General features: G+C 28.5%; 1 protein-coding gene across 2 annotated transcripts; it reads right to left on the bottom strand.

Annotated features, from left to right (window-relative positions):
- Positions 1-717: 717 nt before the first annotated feature.
- Positions 718-5,064, bottom strand: LOC109790101 (putative methyltransferase PMT3). Of its 2 annotated transcripts, XM_020349204.3 has the most exons (9): positions 4,925-5,064; positions 4,578-4,644; positions 4,242-4,489; positions 3,967-4,131; positions 3,678-3,860; positions 2,817-3,411; positions 2,397-2,509; positions 1,476-1,696; positions 718-1,254 (listed from the first exon to the last, which is right to left on the bottom strand). In XM_020349204.3, coding segments are annotated over exons 2-9 (1,836 nt in total). In that variant the 5' UTR covers positions 4,579-4,644; positions 4,925-5,064; the 3' UTR covers positions 718-944. The 2 variants fall into 2 exon arrangements, with proteins under 2 accessions (XP_020204793.1, XP_082915424.1); XM_083059298.1 differs by lacking the exon at positions 4,925-5,064 and having other exon boundaries at positions 4,578-4,918.
- Between the last annotated feature and the right edge of the window lie 11,090 nt (positions 5,065-16,154).

Below are 16,154 nucleotides of genomic sequence, written 5' to 3' on the forward strand. Positions count from 1 at the left end.
CCTATGGCTGTTCTAGAAATGTTACTTGCATAATGGTCTGAATCACCTGTACAATTGCTAATTATAATAATAGTTGTCATTCTTGGTCAAATGTGATTTTCGATTCAGAGTTTGCTTTGGCTTATGAATGGCAAATGATTAACTGAGCGTGTTGGGACATTTGAGAAAGAGTATTACAAACCAACAAAGACCACCAACTATAATAGATTAATAGTTTCCAGTTTGATTACTCAGTCATCTTGAGGGTTGTGCTCTCTTTTTTGAGAGAAGAATTATTTTCAGGGATATTACTCAAGCCCCTTTATTCTTCTTCAAATATAACAAGCTATGTTATGGTATGACTCAAATCCGGATATTAATGCATGTTTTTCAGTGTCCTGCCGTATCAAAATAGTACTACCCCATTACATGCATGTTAACTAGCCAACGAGAAACAGTAATAAACTAAAAGAAAAATGTAAAAATAGAAACTAAATATCATACACGTAAAAATTAACTTAAAAATGAGCATATTTCTTTGGAATGGATACAAATATTAGTGTCTAACCAAACCTCTTGACTCAATAGTTGTAAAGTTTGTCCTGGTATATTAAGGATTAACTTAGTGTTTCTAAATTCGATTTTTGTCAATGTTAAAATAATTCTTAATTAACAAAAGTCATGTCCCGTGAAAGTAAATTAATCTTTGATTGTTAGTTTTGGGACATCATATCCATGGACCCAAAAAAAATCCAAAATTTAATAAATTCAAATAAAAACAAGATGATCCAGGTGTCTTTTCACTATGACTTACGTCAAGTGAAGAGAATAACCAAAAAAAAGGAACAAAAAAATAAAAATAAACAACATCGAAAGCTTAGGCCTTAGAATTTAGAAATCTATAGAAGGAAGTGTGGCCATATCTTATACCTAGCATTGGTAACCTCTAAGTGAATATTATGAGACTATTCTGAAACCTGGATGCTATGACTTGTGAGCCACATCTTCTTTTGAATTATAAATACGGCATCATCCTGATCTTGATCTACATCATACATGGTCACAGCCTCCCAGTGTAATGCTGACAAGTATTTCTTTATATACTCTATCACTGACCGCTTATCATGGACAATGATGAAACCTTTTGGTCTCAGGATTCTATCCATCTCAATTAATAAATCTTCTGGACTGCATTCTTTGTTAATAATATCAGAAAATACAGTCCATGCATGGAGTAGATCATACGTACGAGGGTAGGTTGAAAAAGCTTCACACCTGTCGCATTTGTATGAACAACATCATTAATATAAGGTCATAAAAAGGTACTTCTACATTGAAGATTTCACGTTTTTAGTAATCACTCATATTTGCACAAATTGATTTTTATCAGATCATGCTTGGTTTTCACCCAATCAGTATGAAACAACAAATTCAATATGGTTGCCAAAATATAACCTTGTGAAGATAAAACTTTTGATAAAGAGACAAGCTCATACCAGTTGTGAACTGTTCCTATCAGTCCTCTGTCGTATATTATCTTGAGAGTTTCTGGTCCATTTTCTGGCACCACATTCATGACCCAAACATCTTTGTCCTTCAAAGCCGCCGCAAATGAACCCAAATTTGCCTTCATATCCATCACATTCCGAATTGTGTCAGGCTTAATCTTACTGCTTAGCTTGCTCCAGTAATTATGAACTCGTTGTTGCCAAACTTCCTGCACAAAGTTAGATTAAAAATAGAAAGAAAAAAAAATGAAATTAACATATCCATAAGTTAAAATTAACTTAAACATAAACTAATTTGTAGAAATTCTCTCAAATTAGCTTTTCCAAAAACTCTTTATTAACTTAGGCATAAGCTAGTTCTACTTTATGGAAAAACTTATTTCAATTTTCTTTCTTATTTTTTTTCTCCTAGAAGTGCTTCTTAGAAAATATATCCAAACAAACCCATAGATTACTTGTAGTCTTCTAGAATAATTGCTTCCTTTAAAGCTTATTCATTTTGTGCGCATGATCATCTTAGCGTTGGAGAATAAAATTATAAAAAAACTTCACAAATTCAACTGATATAAAGAATTGTTCATATGATGTCAAATTTAGATTGTCTTTCAACTGTCAGTTAATTAGGCACTCATTGCAGAAAGAAAATGAAGAGGGAAATGACACCAAGGCAACAGATGGGGATTTTTCACTTGTTCATACTCAAATTTGTTCTAGTAATACAAGTGATCTCAGTTATCTTTATCAGGTGACTAATGCAGGGTTTGGTGCACCCTCCATCTTGTATTTTCTTTCATATTTTTCTTCTGTTGTTACAGTTAGTTGCAAGCTTATGTTGCTGCTTCCTTATGATTAACGAAATAATTCTATTGAAGATATTGGAAATAGTGAACAAGATAGATTTTAAATTACCATGTCCTTCTCAAACATTTCAGTAGAATACTGAATTTCTGCTAGACGAGGTGGTGGAGTAGTCAATCTAGCTGGCCAAGGAGCCAAACCACTTCCTTTTGCTTTGTGCATTTCTGCATAGAACAGCAAAATATATGGTTATACTAACATTAAATACAAGAGCTAAACACCAGCAATTTATGGTGCAACATGCAAAAATGTAGTAGTATCATCATATATTTCAGACTCAGGAAGAAATCATGGACCTATCAATTCAATATTGGCAATAGCAAAAGCAATTTCATAAAGTGAACTGTTCTAATCATATGTTTCATGTTATTCATAATCGTATTTTAGAACTACTAATGAATCTGAGAACATTTTCGTCAGCAGTATCTGGTATCTAGCAACTAAAAACATGAACTAGAGAATATCACTCACGATCTGAATAGCGTGAAATGCAAGTTTTCATTTTAACTCCCCAAACAGAATCAGGATCATCATCAGATCTGCAGAGTGGAGGCTGAGTTCCAGGCAATCTCTTTAAGTAGCAGCTATTTGTCAGAGGCTTGACCCAAATAACAGTCTGATTCCTCTTGGCAGCTATTTTCCAGCACATCCTCTCCACAAGAGCACTCATTTCTTTCCAAATTCTCCTATCCTCTTCATCCTGTGCATAGGCTTCAGGAGATGAGTACGCGAAATAACCTCCTGGCCTCAGTAACCTATCCAGCTCAAGGAGAAGTATACCATCTCTCTGAAGCCAATCAATTCTACAGCGAGAACAATGAGCAAATTCAAAAGATCTACTTGGATAAGGGAGTCTTAGGGTCCCTAACACTCCAAGATATGCTGGAATTCCTCTCTCTAAGGCAAACTGAATTTGATTTTGATGAACATCATTTGGTGCCAATGACATTGCTATCACATCAGAAGAAAGAAGATATCCTCCAAAGCTAGCAACACCACAACCAACATCAAGAACAGACCTGACTCTTCCCCCATTGTTTATATTATTGTTTGGAAAATTGAGCATCTGTAAGAACAATTGTGAATAAATATAATGTTCAAATACTCTCAATTAGGTGAATTTATAGACAAAATGTGCTTTTAGGTCTCTTAATTTTTGGTCAAAATTGGTGTTGAGTTACACAAAGTGGGTTGAAATTCAACAATTATATAAAATACAAGGATCAAAATTATTGTTTTTATATAGAAATTGAGATCAATTTGACTGAAAAATTAAGCAACTTAAAACACATTTTATCCATGTTTTATTTTCAACCCAGGTAAGGAGCTTACATTAGAGATTGAGGCAATGTATTTATCAGCACCATAATGGAAGTGGGTTCCTCCACCAGGAAAAACTATTTTTTCACCTTTCACAACCATCCAATTCTGGTCAGATTTTTCAGTTGCAAGATGTGTATGAGGTATATTTGCCTTCCATACCTGGTCTCTGCTTTTGGGCCACTTTATTGGAATCTACATTACCAAGAACAACATAAAAAACTAAAAGTTTAAGCACATAAAATTTCCATACACAATGAACTATCTTAGTTCCGTCTTATCTCTGGAGATGAAATGTCACCTTGTACCCGGGAGGAGGAGGAATTAAACAATTACAACGCCTCTCAGGTATAGGGCAGTGTCTCTCATAGTGCTCCATCAAAGATAAATCAAGCTTCAACCTTGTTTGGTATATTAGGTTTCTGTCCAGACAAGGAATCAGCTCTGATAGACGATCATCACAGACCTTAAACACAAGTTGAAAGTGTCATTCATAGTAGTAGAAACCAACATTCTAGGCTAGTGTAAAGGGAAAACATAAAACTTGTTCAGTTCAAAATCTTAATTTTAACTCACTGGAATGCTCTTTGGTATGACACTGTCCTCTCCTCCTCCAAGTATGGAGGAAGATTCATCGTCATCTTTGTCCCCTCCCAAACCAAAGTGTTTTAAAGATTTATCACCATACTCAACAGGAGATTCAGATGAATCATTACTCTGAGAATAAAAGTAGAAGAAAGCACCAACAATCACCAAAACCAACACAGTTATGACCAATCTTTTTCTTGAGTTCACATCTGCTCTTCCCTTTGTTATGCTTGCCACTGCAAAAGAATCACCTTTTTAGTATGACTTCAACTGCCACAACATCAAAAATCAAAAGCTGATACAAAATCTTCACACAACACTTACTTGGTCAAAATTCACTCACTCATGCCCCTGGAAGGAACCTATGTGACTCAGAACCACTAAACAAAAACTGCACAGAAAGTTGAAAAAAAAAATCACTGAAACAAAATAGCCCAAAAGAATAAGCATGTCAGAAACATGATTAGCTCTTTGTGGGACCTGCAGCACATCCCTCAAAAAAGAAACATCACTGTTGAATCAAACACACATTAATACTAATTTGAAAAAGAAAAAGTATTTTTGACAGAATGATAGTAGTATAAAAAATAAAAATAAAAAAAGGCACAGCAAAACCAAATCTATGTAATAATATTGAAAAAAGTTAAGAGAAGCAAGTGCAAGTGGCTCACTGGTTGGAAGAACAAGGAAGTGATAGAAAGAGTGCAAGTGGGAAAAACTTAAAGGAAAGGAAGATGAAAGAGAATCGCCGACAGGTGCCACTTGCCAGCTACTGACGTCAGTGTAGGGATCCCCAAAAGGGTAGGAGCCAACGGAAAGTGACTTAAAACACAGCACAAGGCCCTTCTCAAGGAACTCTACTGTAGTTTTATCTATTTTCATCTACATAATTAATGGTACATCACATAATATAATATAATAATATAACAAAACTCAACTACATATTTTTTTTTAAGTGCAGTTCTTTTTTTCATTCATAATTTTATTTTGATCATAATTATATTTTGATATTATATATTTATATTTGATGTAAGTCTCATTAATATATATTTATTTATATTATTAATATATAATTTTAATTTTGATTAGAGAATAATATCAATTAAATTTTAAAAATTATACATAAATTTTGTAATTATACCAAAAAAAATCCACACACTTACAAGATAATTGAATTTATTATAAATATGTTGATAAAGGTTTTATAATTTAACTTTGTTCATAAAAAGAAGACTTTGTTTTAGAAATACATGGTATTTGGTTCCTTTTCTTTTTCAGAAAAAAAAAATCACATATGTTACACAAAAAAATTTATTTACCTAAATTTAACAACAAAGTGCATTGCCTTGATTTGGTGCATAAATAGGGTAGGTCCGACTACCATGGCACCGAGTATTTTCAAATTTTCATTCAATTCAGAGAATGGGAGATAGTAGTGACAATGGAGAACCCCTCAACTTCAAGGGCCCATTTGACCATGTGACAATTTATTTATTTTTCCATCGAAGTCTTTTTTCTTTATTTTATTTTTTTTTCTTCTTCCAGTTTCTCAATTTTTCAGTTACATTAAATGATGTTTATCATAATGGATTTTTATCTAGGTTATTTGTTAATTGTGACTTGTCATTTTTTTAATCTAACATTGACTTTTTATGTCATCGTTTAATATAAAAAATGGAATAAAAATATATAATCCTCAATTAATTAATAACAAAGCCATTATTTGTGTAAAATAATAATAAAACCATTATTTATATACTTCACAAATATATTTTTGCAATATTGCTGCTAGTATACTGCATGCAGTGCATACCTCTGGCCATAAAATAAACTTGCGTGTTTCCTAGGAATGGCAAGGACAGCAATACCTCAAATTAAAATCAAAAGTGGCATATCATTATCATTGCGATTCTTGGCAAATATATTGGTAAAACGTTTCCAGCCATGTTTACCAGAAGGAGTAGGGCTTCCGAACAAGTTTGTCTTGTATAAAAACAACCTTTGTTAATGGGTAAGAAAAGAGAATGTGAAATAAAGTTTATTAACAAGGAATTTTCCAGTAAACTTTCTAGTTTCTAGTTGTTTTTTTTTTTTTTTTTTTTTTTAAATTTATGCACCACTACATAACATGTTTTTTATATTGGTTAGAATGACTATTTTATGTCTATTGTTGAAATGACATAGACATTACTATCGTAAAAAGTCTTAATTTTTAAAATTAGTTCTATAAAAATTGGCATAAAAATTTTAAATTTGTTTCAAAAATCCTTTTACCAGATATAATCTTGAATCCCAAATTCACCTCATACAATTCACAACAGCAAGATTATAGTCTCAATACTTAACTAAGATTTCACCTTTTAAGATAAAAAAAGATAGCAATTCTCAAGCATGACAATGACGACAAAATTCAAAACAACTTAAATCTCAGTTATCAAATTTTCAGATATTAGTCTAAAACAATGTTAATTTCATGTAAGTTTTGCATCGACATGTCCAAAACTGAAATGTGAGTACATTTTTCTAATTCGACACAGGCATTACACTAATCTAGCACAACAATGACAATGAGATAAGATGGTGGACATAATAAAGACTAGGTTGGTGGTGTTATTGGAATTGGAGATCGTGAAGTGCAAAGAGACAACGATAGTTCATATTACACAAAGGTTGGAATATCGAATTATTGAAAAAAGAGAAACTCTTTAAATTTGCATGAATACAAAATAAATTTAAAGTATTTTAAAATCACATTTTACATTGGTTATACATATAACCGATGTAAAAAAAATATTTTTACATCAGTTATTCGTATAATTATTATAAAAATTCAGATAAAATTGGTGTGAAGACGTTACAATTTTTTAAAATAATATCATTGCATCATTTCCTACATTAATTGTTAAACAACAAGTGAAAAAAATCATTGTAAATTATCATTATAGAATTAGCGATGCAATGACATCTTAAATTTTTGTGAAACTCACAACACAAGTAATTCAAAACTGGTACTTCAAGGTCAACATCACAATACTTCATTGATGGTGCATTTGGTTTATGAGAGAAGGAGAATGAGAAAAAAAAAAAAGGAAAGAAAAGGAGTGAACAAAAAAACTCAAGATGATTTTTAAATTGTTTAACAAGAATATGAAAGAAGAAAGAAAGAAAATTATGTGTACAAAATGACATAAATACCTTAAGTAACAATACATCAAATAAAAAGTTAGATATGACATAAACAAGGGTATTATTATTCTTATAATAAAAAAAGCATTACTTTTTTACCCAAATTAGGTAGATTGCTATAGTAGACGAGCTTGTTTTGAAAATTCTTCTCCCCTTGTCAGACACTATCTGAAAGGAAGGAAGAAAAGGAGAGCGCCCTATTTTTCATCATCTTGCAATATTTTCTTTGTAAATTTAGCATACCAAATGTGTGCTAAAAGTTCATTGGTTCCCTCAAATGGCATTCTAAACCTGATTTTTCTTGCCCTATATTACTGGTGTATTTAGTAGGGAAAAAAATATGGTGGATGAAAATAGGAGTGTGTGAAATAGATTAAAATAGGGCCAAATTTAAGGATGTCTAATTTGTGAGAAATAGAGGGGGGAAAAGGAAAGAGGTAAATAAGAAAAAAAAAGTTTTATGCGAAAATCGATTTTGTAGGAAACAATTGAGTGTGTGTTTGGTTTGAATTTATAAACGTAATTTTTCACTCTCTCTCCACGTTTTGAAACAAATTTACGTGGAAGTTACAATTTTTTGCTTCTCATGAACGTGAATTTTCACGTCCAAAAGCCGACGCAAACACGCACTGATTATGGAGAATGATAATGAAAACAATTGAGCACTTGTTGTTTTTTTGCCCGTGGAATATTTGATCATTAAAGTTAATATTTTTGTCCAAAGGTTTTCATGGGCTGTGTTCGTGTTTCCAGCCCAGTTTAGAGACGGTTGCAGCCTTTTTATGGTCCAAATGAGTTAGCCACTTTTTGGCTCATGATAAACACACCTCCACTCTCCTATAAGCACACCCCCTTTTAAAAAAAAATATATAAAATGTCTAAATTACCCTTAAAAAAAAAAATTCCTAAATTTACACCCCTCCTTCCTCGCACCCCCCTTCCCCGCAAGCAGCACGGGCCGTACTGCAAGCAGAACGGCCCGTACTGCAAGCAGAACGGCCCGTACTGCTTGCAACACGGCCCGTTCTGTTTTCAGTGCTGCCCGTTCTTCAGCAAAACGGGCCGTACTGTTTTCAGTACGCCCCGTTCTGCAAGAAGTACGGCCCGTTCTGCAAGCAGTACAGGCCGTTCTGCTTGCAGCAAGGGCCGTTCTGCTTGCAGCAAGGGCCGTTCTGGGGCCGTTCTGTTGCAGTACAGGCCACCGCGTCACTTTTAAAATGGCTACCTTATGACTGATTTTAAAACCCCGATTTTAAAAGTTATTTTTGTACTAATCTTTCTTTTCATATAACAAGTAAGAGTTTTTCTCATACAAAATCACTTGCCGACATTGCGCACCCCTCTTCTTTCTCTTTCTGGCACTCCTCTTCTTCTTCTTCTTACTGTTACGAAAAGTTCTTTCCGGAATTATATAAAAATGTTCCGGAAAATACTTTCCATAATATTAAATTCTTATTCCGGAAAGTATTTTCCGGAAATATTTTGTTATATAATTCTGGAAAGTATTTTCCATAATATTAAAGTTACTATTACGGAAAGTTCTTTCCGAAATTATATGAACAATAATTTCTATTCCGAAAAGTACTTTCCGGATTGCTAATGACTGTAAAAGTACTTTTCGAAATGCTATGACTGTAAAAGAACCTTTCTTATGCTGATTATGGTGGGACTAGTCCTTTTTTTCTATTCAGAATGACTGTAAAAGTATATTGCTTAATAACATTGAGCGGAAAGATGTTTTGGGAAGAAGAGGGGTGTGAAATGTGGGGTGCGGGGAAGGAGGGTGGGGGAAGGGAGGTGTAAATTTAAGAATTTCATTTTTTTTAAAGGGTAATTTAGACATTTTATATATTTTTTTTTTAAAAAGGGGGTGTGTTTATATGAGAGTGGAGGTGTGTTTATCACCAGCCCCACTTTTTTTCTTCTTTTGGGTTCAATACAATAGTTCCCAATTTTATATTACAACAAGGTATTGGGTCTCCTAGCTCCTCGGCCCATTACTCACCTTATCATTTCTCCACTTTCTTATATTTCTAAGAAATGAAAGAAAAACTACTAGTCCTACATATATGTGGATCAACATGGATTCAACACAACAGTTGTAAATTATATATATCATGAATCTGTTTAAATTTATTTCATTAAATAAAAAATTCATCAATTTCATCCACGATTTGTTGTAATATTATGTTTCTATTAAATAACTTTTTTCATCATTAAATAAGTGAAAAAAAAAAAGATAATTAAATAAATTTATTGTTATTTTTGGGCTGATTTTCAATTATTATTTCTAACGATTTTTGTGACCTAATTTGTTCCACTAACTCTGCTCAACCTGTGGGACTTTCAAGGATTTTGAATTTAAGAAATTATACTAAATGTATTTTGAGCTTTTGAGAATGATTTTGAGTTATACTTCAAATTCTCCTAAATATAACGTTATATGTTATTTTAAAGATTATAAATTTTTAAATAATTATATACTAATAATACAACATTTTATCTTTACAATATTATTTTGACAACATAATATAATATTTTTATTCCTTTAAAAAATTACTTATTTTAGTCTTTTAAATTTTTTTTGGTTGATTCTCACATTTTACATACTTTAACATTTTTTTTCTATTAATATTTTGATGTTTAATATTAAAAGCCTTTTGTTTATGAAAAAAATTCAAAAACTAAAATTAAATAAAATTTATTCAAAAATAAAAAAAAATGATAAAAATTCAAAAAATAAAAACATATTTAAATATGATATTTTGTTGATACATAGGTAATAACAGTTGGAGAGAGGACAGGGGTCAATGTACTAAAATAATTCCACTGCACATTTTAAGGAATTAATAGTTTTGCATGCGAAGACGTACGTTGCAGTGAAGAACGAAACTTGGTAAGCACGTCATAGCTTCTCATTGTTCCATTAAAACCACAACTTTCATTTCATTAAAAAAAGAAAACCATAACCTTCACAATCATCATGCATTTGAATATCATTCTAAAACCACGTTCAATAAAAGAAATATATTTTTTAATATAAAAATAAAAAAAATAAAATTTGTGAATATAAATTTTTTCTTCCACTTCAATTTTATATGATTCTTAAACACACTGGGTATCATTAACTTACTAGTTACCACACTGATTTGTGAATCTTTTAGGAGGAATATTCCTTTCAGCAATCTCCTTTGGTGTTACAACTTAGAAAATAATGCAGATGAAGTTTTAGATTCTATCTTTATTCTTCAGTGCAGTCTTTTTTCATCATTGATTGGTTCTTTCGTATAATAGACTCCTCAGTTTCGCAGGTCAAAGTTGTTTTATGAAAAAGAAAGTGCAAACGGAACAAATATCTTGAGCTTCAAGAACAAGCTGCAATGACTCCATCGTCATTTGTCACCAGCCGCCACTATAATTTATTCTTCAGTATATTCTGCTTTCAAAACTCATTAATATATCCTTTTTTTTATTATAAGTAAAATAAAAGGAAATAAGATTAAGATATAAATTAATTAGAATCCCTAAATTAATATATCCTAATTTGTCTTCTACTTTTATCTATTATCTTTAGAAATTAAACTGAATATCAAAGAATTTATAATAACTTACGTGCACTGCTTGATCAATTGATATAGACTCTCTTTGTGATATGTTATTTTTACATTTATTTGATAAGTTACCTACAAACGTTTTTATTTAATATAATTATTTGATAATTGTTATATATGATTTATTTTTGTAAACATACACAGACAGTTATTATTAGTTTATTATGCTTTTAACTTTCTTTGAAATTAAACTCATAAAAATTATAAATAAATTTAAGAAATTTAATGAGTTAATTTATTTAATGTTGAATTTTTTGATTTCAAACACTTTATTTATTACTTTATTACTGATAATTATATTTTTTTGTAAGCTCTTTTAAAAACACCAATTAGAAGAAAAATTTAATAAAAACTTATAACTATGGATAATGTAAGGTTTATTACGTGAGAGTTATATATGACATCTAATTTTAATATATAATTTGATTGATTAACCTTTATAAGAAATTGAAAGATTAATAGAAGGAAATAGACTTTTACTTAAAAAGTTATTGAATTAAGGTTTAAATATAATTATTAGGGTTAACTTGAATTAAAATCTAATGAATTGCTTGACATATGTAAGGATAATATAAAGAAATCAAATCCCAATATTTTTATCAATATTAATTTGTCATAATTTTTTTTTTTGCATTCTTAATTAATTGAAAATCTTTTAAAAAAATATTTACAAGTTTTTCTTTAAATTAAAGTTTTGTTTTAATTCTCAATAAATCTGAATAGTCTTTTAACCCTAGATAGAGTAAGTCTGTTGGAAAAAATATATTTTGTCTAATCAATTGAATATGTACGATGGTGCACTTGTCAAAAAAAATATAAAAATACTATATTCCTAAGTTCGTATTATCATGAATAATATTTTAATATGTGAATTCAAGGTTTGGTACTATTTTTTTCAATTAAGAATCACATTTCCAATAATATTATTACTAGAAATGTGTTATTGCAAAGAATATTAATTTTAAAATATATATGGTTGAATTTTAATATTTTTTGGTGATTTTTTTAAATTTAAACTAATTAAAATAAAAATTAAAGTTGAAATAAGAGTTAGAAGTGAGTTTAAAAATAATTTCTCAAATTTTCTAAGAATATAACTTTTTTATAGTCCATTATAAGAATAAAAATAAAATAAATCATGTTATAAGTTATAAGTTGTAACTATTTTTTTGAATTTTATTATGTGAAATAAACAAATTAGTAAATACTTCAATATGCAGTGGATTGCTAGGCATATATATATATAGTAGGGGGAATTGACACTGTTTTAAATAATTACATGTAAAAATTAGATAATACTATTTTAATTTGTTATATTATTGTGTAGAAGGGCAATATACTAAAATCGAAGATCGAAATATTAAGTTTAGTACAGTCACTCAATATTTGGATGAAAACGATCAACAATAATTGACAGCCGAAAATCGCTGTAAAATCAGGCCCACGATGTTGGTAGGTGTGAAGTCGCATCAAAAATAAAATAATTCCGAAATGATTCAGTTACAGTCTTATACATAAAAAAAAAAAAAAAAAGATTGAGGATTCAGATGTAAATTGATGAAAAAATAAAAAAACATAGGAATGTCGGGTTCGTTCAGATATGAGGAAAACATAAAATCTGGAACAACCCAACTTAATATTGTAAGAATTGATTTGGTTTAAATCTTTGATTAGTTAATAAAAAAAGTTTTAAAATTAAAATAATTAAATATATTTTTAATTTCTTAATTTTAGAATAAATTTATTTTTATTTCTCAAATTTAAATTATTATTTATAATTTTTAAAAATGTTATTTTACTTTTTTAAGTCATTAGTAACATCTGATAATGATAAATTAAGTTAATTATGCACTTATACATATTAACAGTTAGATTTTATGTGATAATAATTGATAAATTTTTAATAAAATTTGAGTATAAAAATAAAAATAATTTTTTTTGAAATTATAAAAATTAAAAAATTTAGTTTTAAATTTAAGGAACTAATTTTTTTTACCTTAAATTTAATACGGAAATAAAAATATATTTAAATCAATTAAAAATAAACATAATTTTATGGCAAAATTAATAGATAATATTATCATAATATATATAAATTATATATTTGAATGTAACTAAGGTGTATGCTTGATCGACAGACGAGTTCCATAGGTTTTGAGTCTAAAAAAGCCAAACTACAAAGATTTGTAGCCTATGAAATTAAGTCTCTTTTTGACAAATCATGTCTATGGTTAGGTTAGTTTCAGATTAATCAATAGATTCTTTCAACACAGTGACCTCACTTGAATTTCAAAACCAAACCTCACAATACCCTTAGTAAACTCTCAAAGCCCTTAAAAATGGTGGGTTCAAATCTATTGAGAAGTGATCCATGTAACAAGTTTCTACAATACACTTCTACATGCTTTTGTCTCAAACTGCTTGCTAAAAATAGAAAAATAAGAAAGAAAACAAAACAAAAATAAAAACTAGGCATGGGAGGTATGAAAAAAAAATAGTCCTCTTAGCACAAATACTAGTATACTAATATAAGATATAAAAAACAGAAGAATTTTATGTTGAGATATCAAAGAACCAACCTTGAAGATTGGTTTAAGATGAAAGGAAGGAAGAAGGAATGAATGGAGATGAGAAAGTTCAGAGTAGAAGAGAAATTGAGAAAATGAACAACGGCACTAGATCAAGGGTTCCATTTTTACTTAGTGTTTGTTTGGACTAGAGCCAACGATCTACATTTTCTAGCAAATTCACATCCAAAATATGAAATTGACAGAAAAACAAGTATTGTTGCCTTTGTGTTGATTCACATCCTGATATGCCTAACACAAAAACAAACAAGCACTTAAGTTATGAAGGTACTTTTGTAGGTAGGATTTTTTTAAAAACAAATTTATTAGTTATTTGGTCCTTTTTGGATATCGATTGGTTCATATTTCTTCACCTGAAGCCTACCACAACTACCAATTATTTAAACTTGAAAAATAGTTAAGCTGCTTTAATCCATAAGTTTCTCAATTTTTTGCATTAGAGATTTCGAGTTCGGGTGGATTGGAAAAAATATGATGACCCTTACTAAGCTGCACTAATAATAACACAAATTATAATGAAAAAATAACACATGAATAATTGATTAAGTTATACTACTCTATCTATAATAATAGAAAGGAAATTAATTGATTAATGTAAAAAATTCTAAACCCTAAATCTAAGCTTTGGTAATTGATTATATAATTAAAAAAATATTTTCAAAAAATTAAAAAATAAATGTAATTTTGTGTCAAAATTAATAGATAATCTCACTGTAAATGAATATACATAACTAAGATACACTAATAATAACACAAATTATATAAAAAAATAATAATAATAACTCATGAATAATTGATTACACTATACTACTCTATCTATACAATAAAAAGAAAATTAACCAATTAATGTAAAAAAATAAGCCAAAGTGTTTAACATACCTCCATTATTTATTAGAAGTGATCAAATTTACCGACATACACCTAATTATCCAACTACACAAAGTTATATATTTACTATGTTAACCAATAAAAAATAATAAAACTAACAATTGGTTTGATTTAGATTTTAAAAATATAAATTCAATATCTAAACTATTAACATCGGACTTCAATTAATTTGGTTTAGGGCTGATTTAAAAAAAATTGAAATCAATCTAATTGATTTAGGTTAGATAATGAGATTCATTGGATTGATCCGAACATTCCTATAAAAAAAATATTTGTTAATAATTAAAAAAAAAAACTAGAAAGAGGCTCCAATAAAAATATAATATAACATAAACTTTCTACGTCGTCACTACGTATGTCGCATAGATACTACACGAATATGACGTACTCTTAATTAGATTTCAAAATCATCGATCCTAATTTCTATCAATATAATTATGAGATTTAATACAAAGCAAAAATTAAGAACGAAAATTCAAAACTCTTACCATAATCCTTGAATCTTTACATCGATATTATTAGGGATATATTGGATTAAAATCTTAAATAATTTTAAAAGAATTTTTTATTATAATTTTTTTGTGATATTTAATTTGAAATATTTTTAATACAAAAAATTATATAATATTCAATTAATATAATTTTTAAGAACACGTTAAAATATGATGATATTTAATTAAAACAATTATAATTTTTTTAGGAATATATCAAAATCTGATTTTATTCAATTAAGATTCTTTTTCACTTAAAAAAATTGTTAATATTCAAAAACATATAAATTTTAATAGATTATTTTAAATGATAAATTTTATTAGATTTTTTAATAAAATTTACATATACTTTACTTGTTTAACAATTTATAATCTAACACTTTTTTGGTGAATAATTTACATAACTCGACATGATACTAATCACCACATATTAGTTTTGAAATTTAAGTATAATATGGTTATCGCATATTTCATGTCTGTTAAAATTGAGTTTTATTAAATAAAACTGTATATCATAATAAAGTATTTTAAAAATTATTAAAATTGCACTGTCACTTTTCATATGGTTTTCTTTTATTATTTGGTAAGGATAAACGCACGTGTACATATATAATAAGAATATACAAATGTCATTTTAAAATTAAAGGAAATATATCACACTATCATATACAAATATATATATATATATATATATATATATATATATATATATATATATATATATATATATACGACTCCTTTAATTAAAGTAATAAAATGAGATTTACAAGATAAAGTATAATTATGATTATTAATTATAATAAATTTGAAGTTATATATGTATTTATAGTTTATTACAATTTTAATAACATGTTTTTAATTAATTAGTGACTATAATTATATTTTCTCTTCTACGTGATTATATCTTTTATTTTAGTGGAATTAAATCCTATTTTAATCTAACTAATTAAATAGAAACATACTAACAAGATTCAACATAGTTAATACATATAAATAAATTTTAGACATGCTTATGAGTGTTTGACTCACTTCTATTATCTTTATGTTTTAAAAGAAATTAGTCATTAACTATAATTAGAATATTATCATTTTACATTTTTTTTTTCGTGATTTAGCAATGTTCCAGTCAATTTAAAA

This window comes from Cajanus cajan, chromosome 6, assembly GCF_000230855.2.
Source record: "Cajanus cajan strain Asha chromosome 6, NIPB_CcT2T_4, whole genome shotgun sequence".
In the NCBI taxonomy this organism is placed as follows: domain Eukaryota; kingdom Viridiplantae; phylum Streptophyta; class Magnoliopsida; order Fabales; family Fabaceae; genus Cajanus; species Cajanus cajan.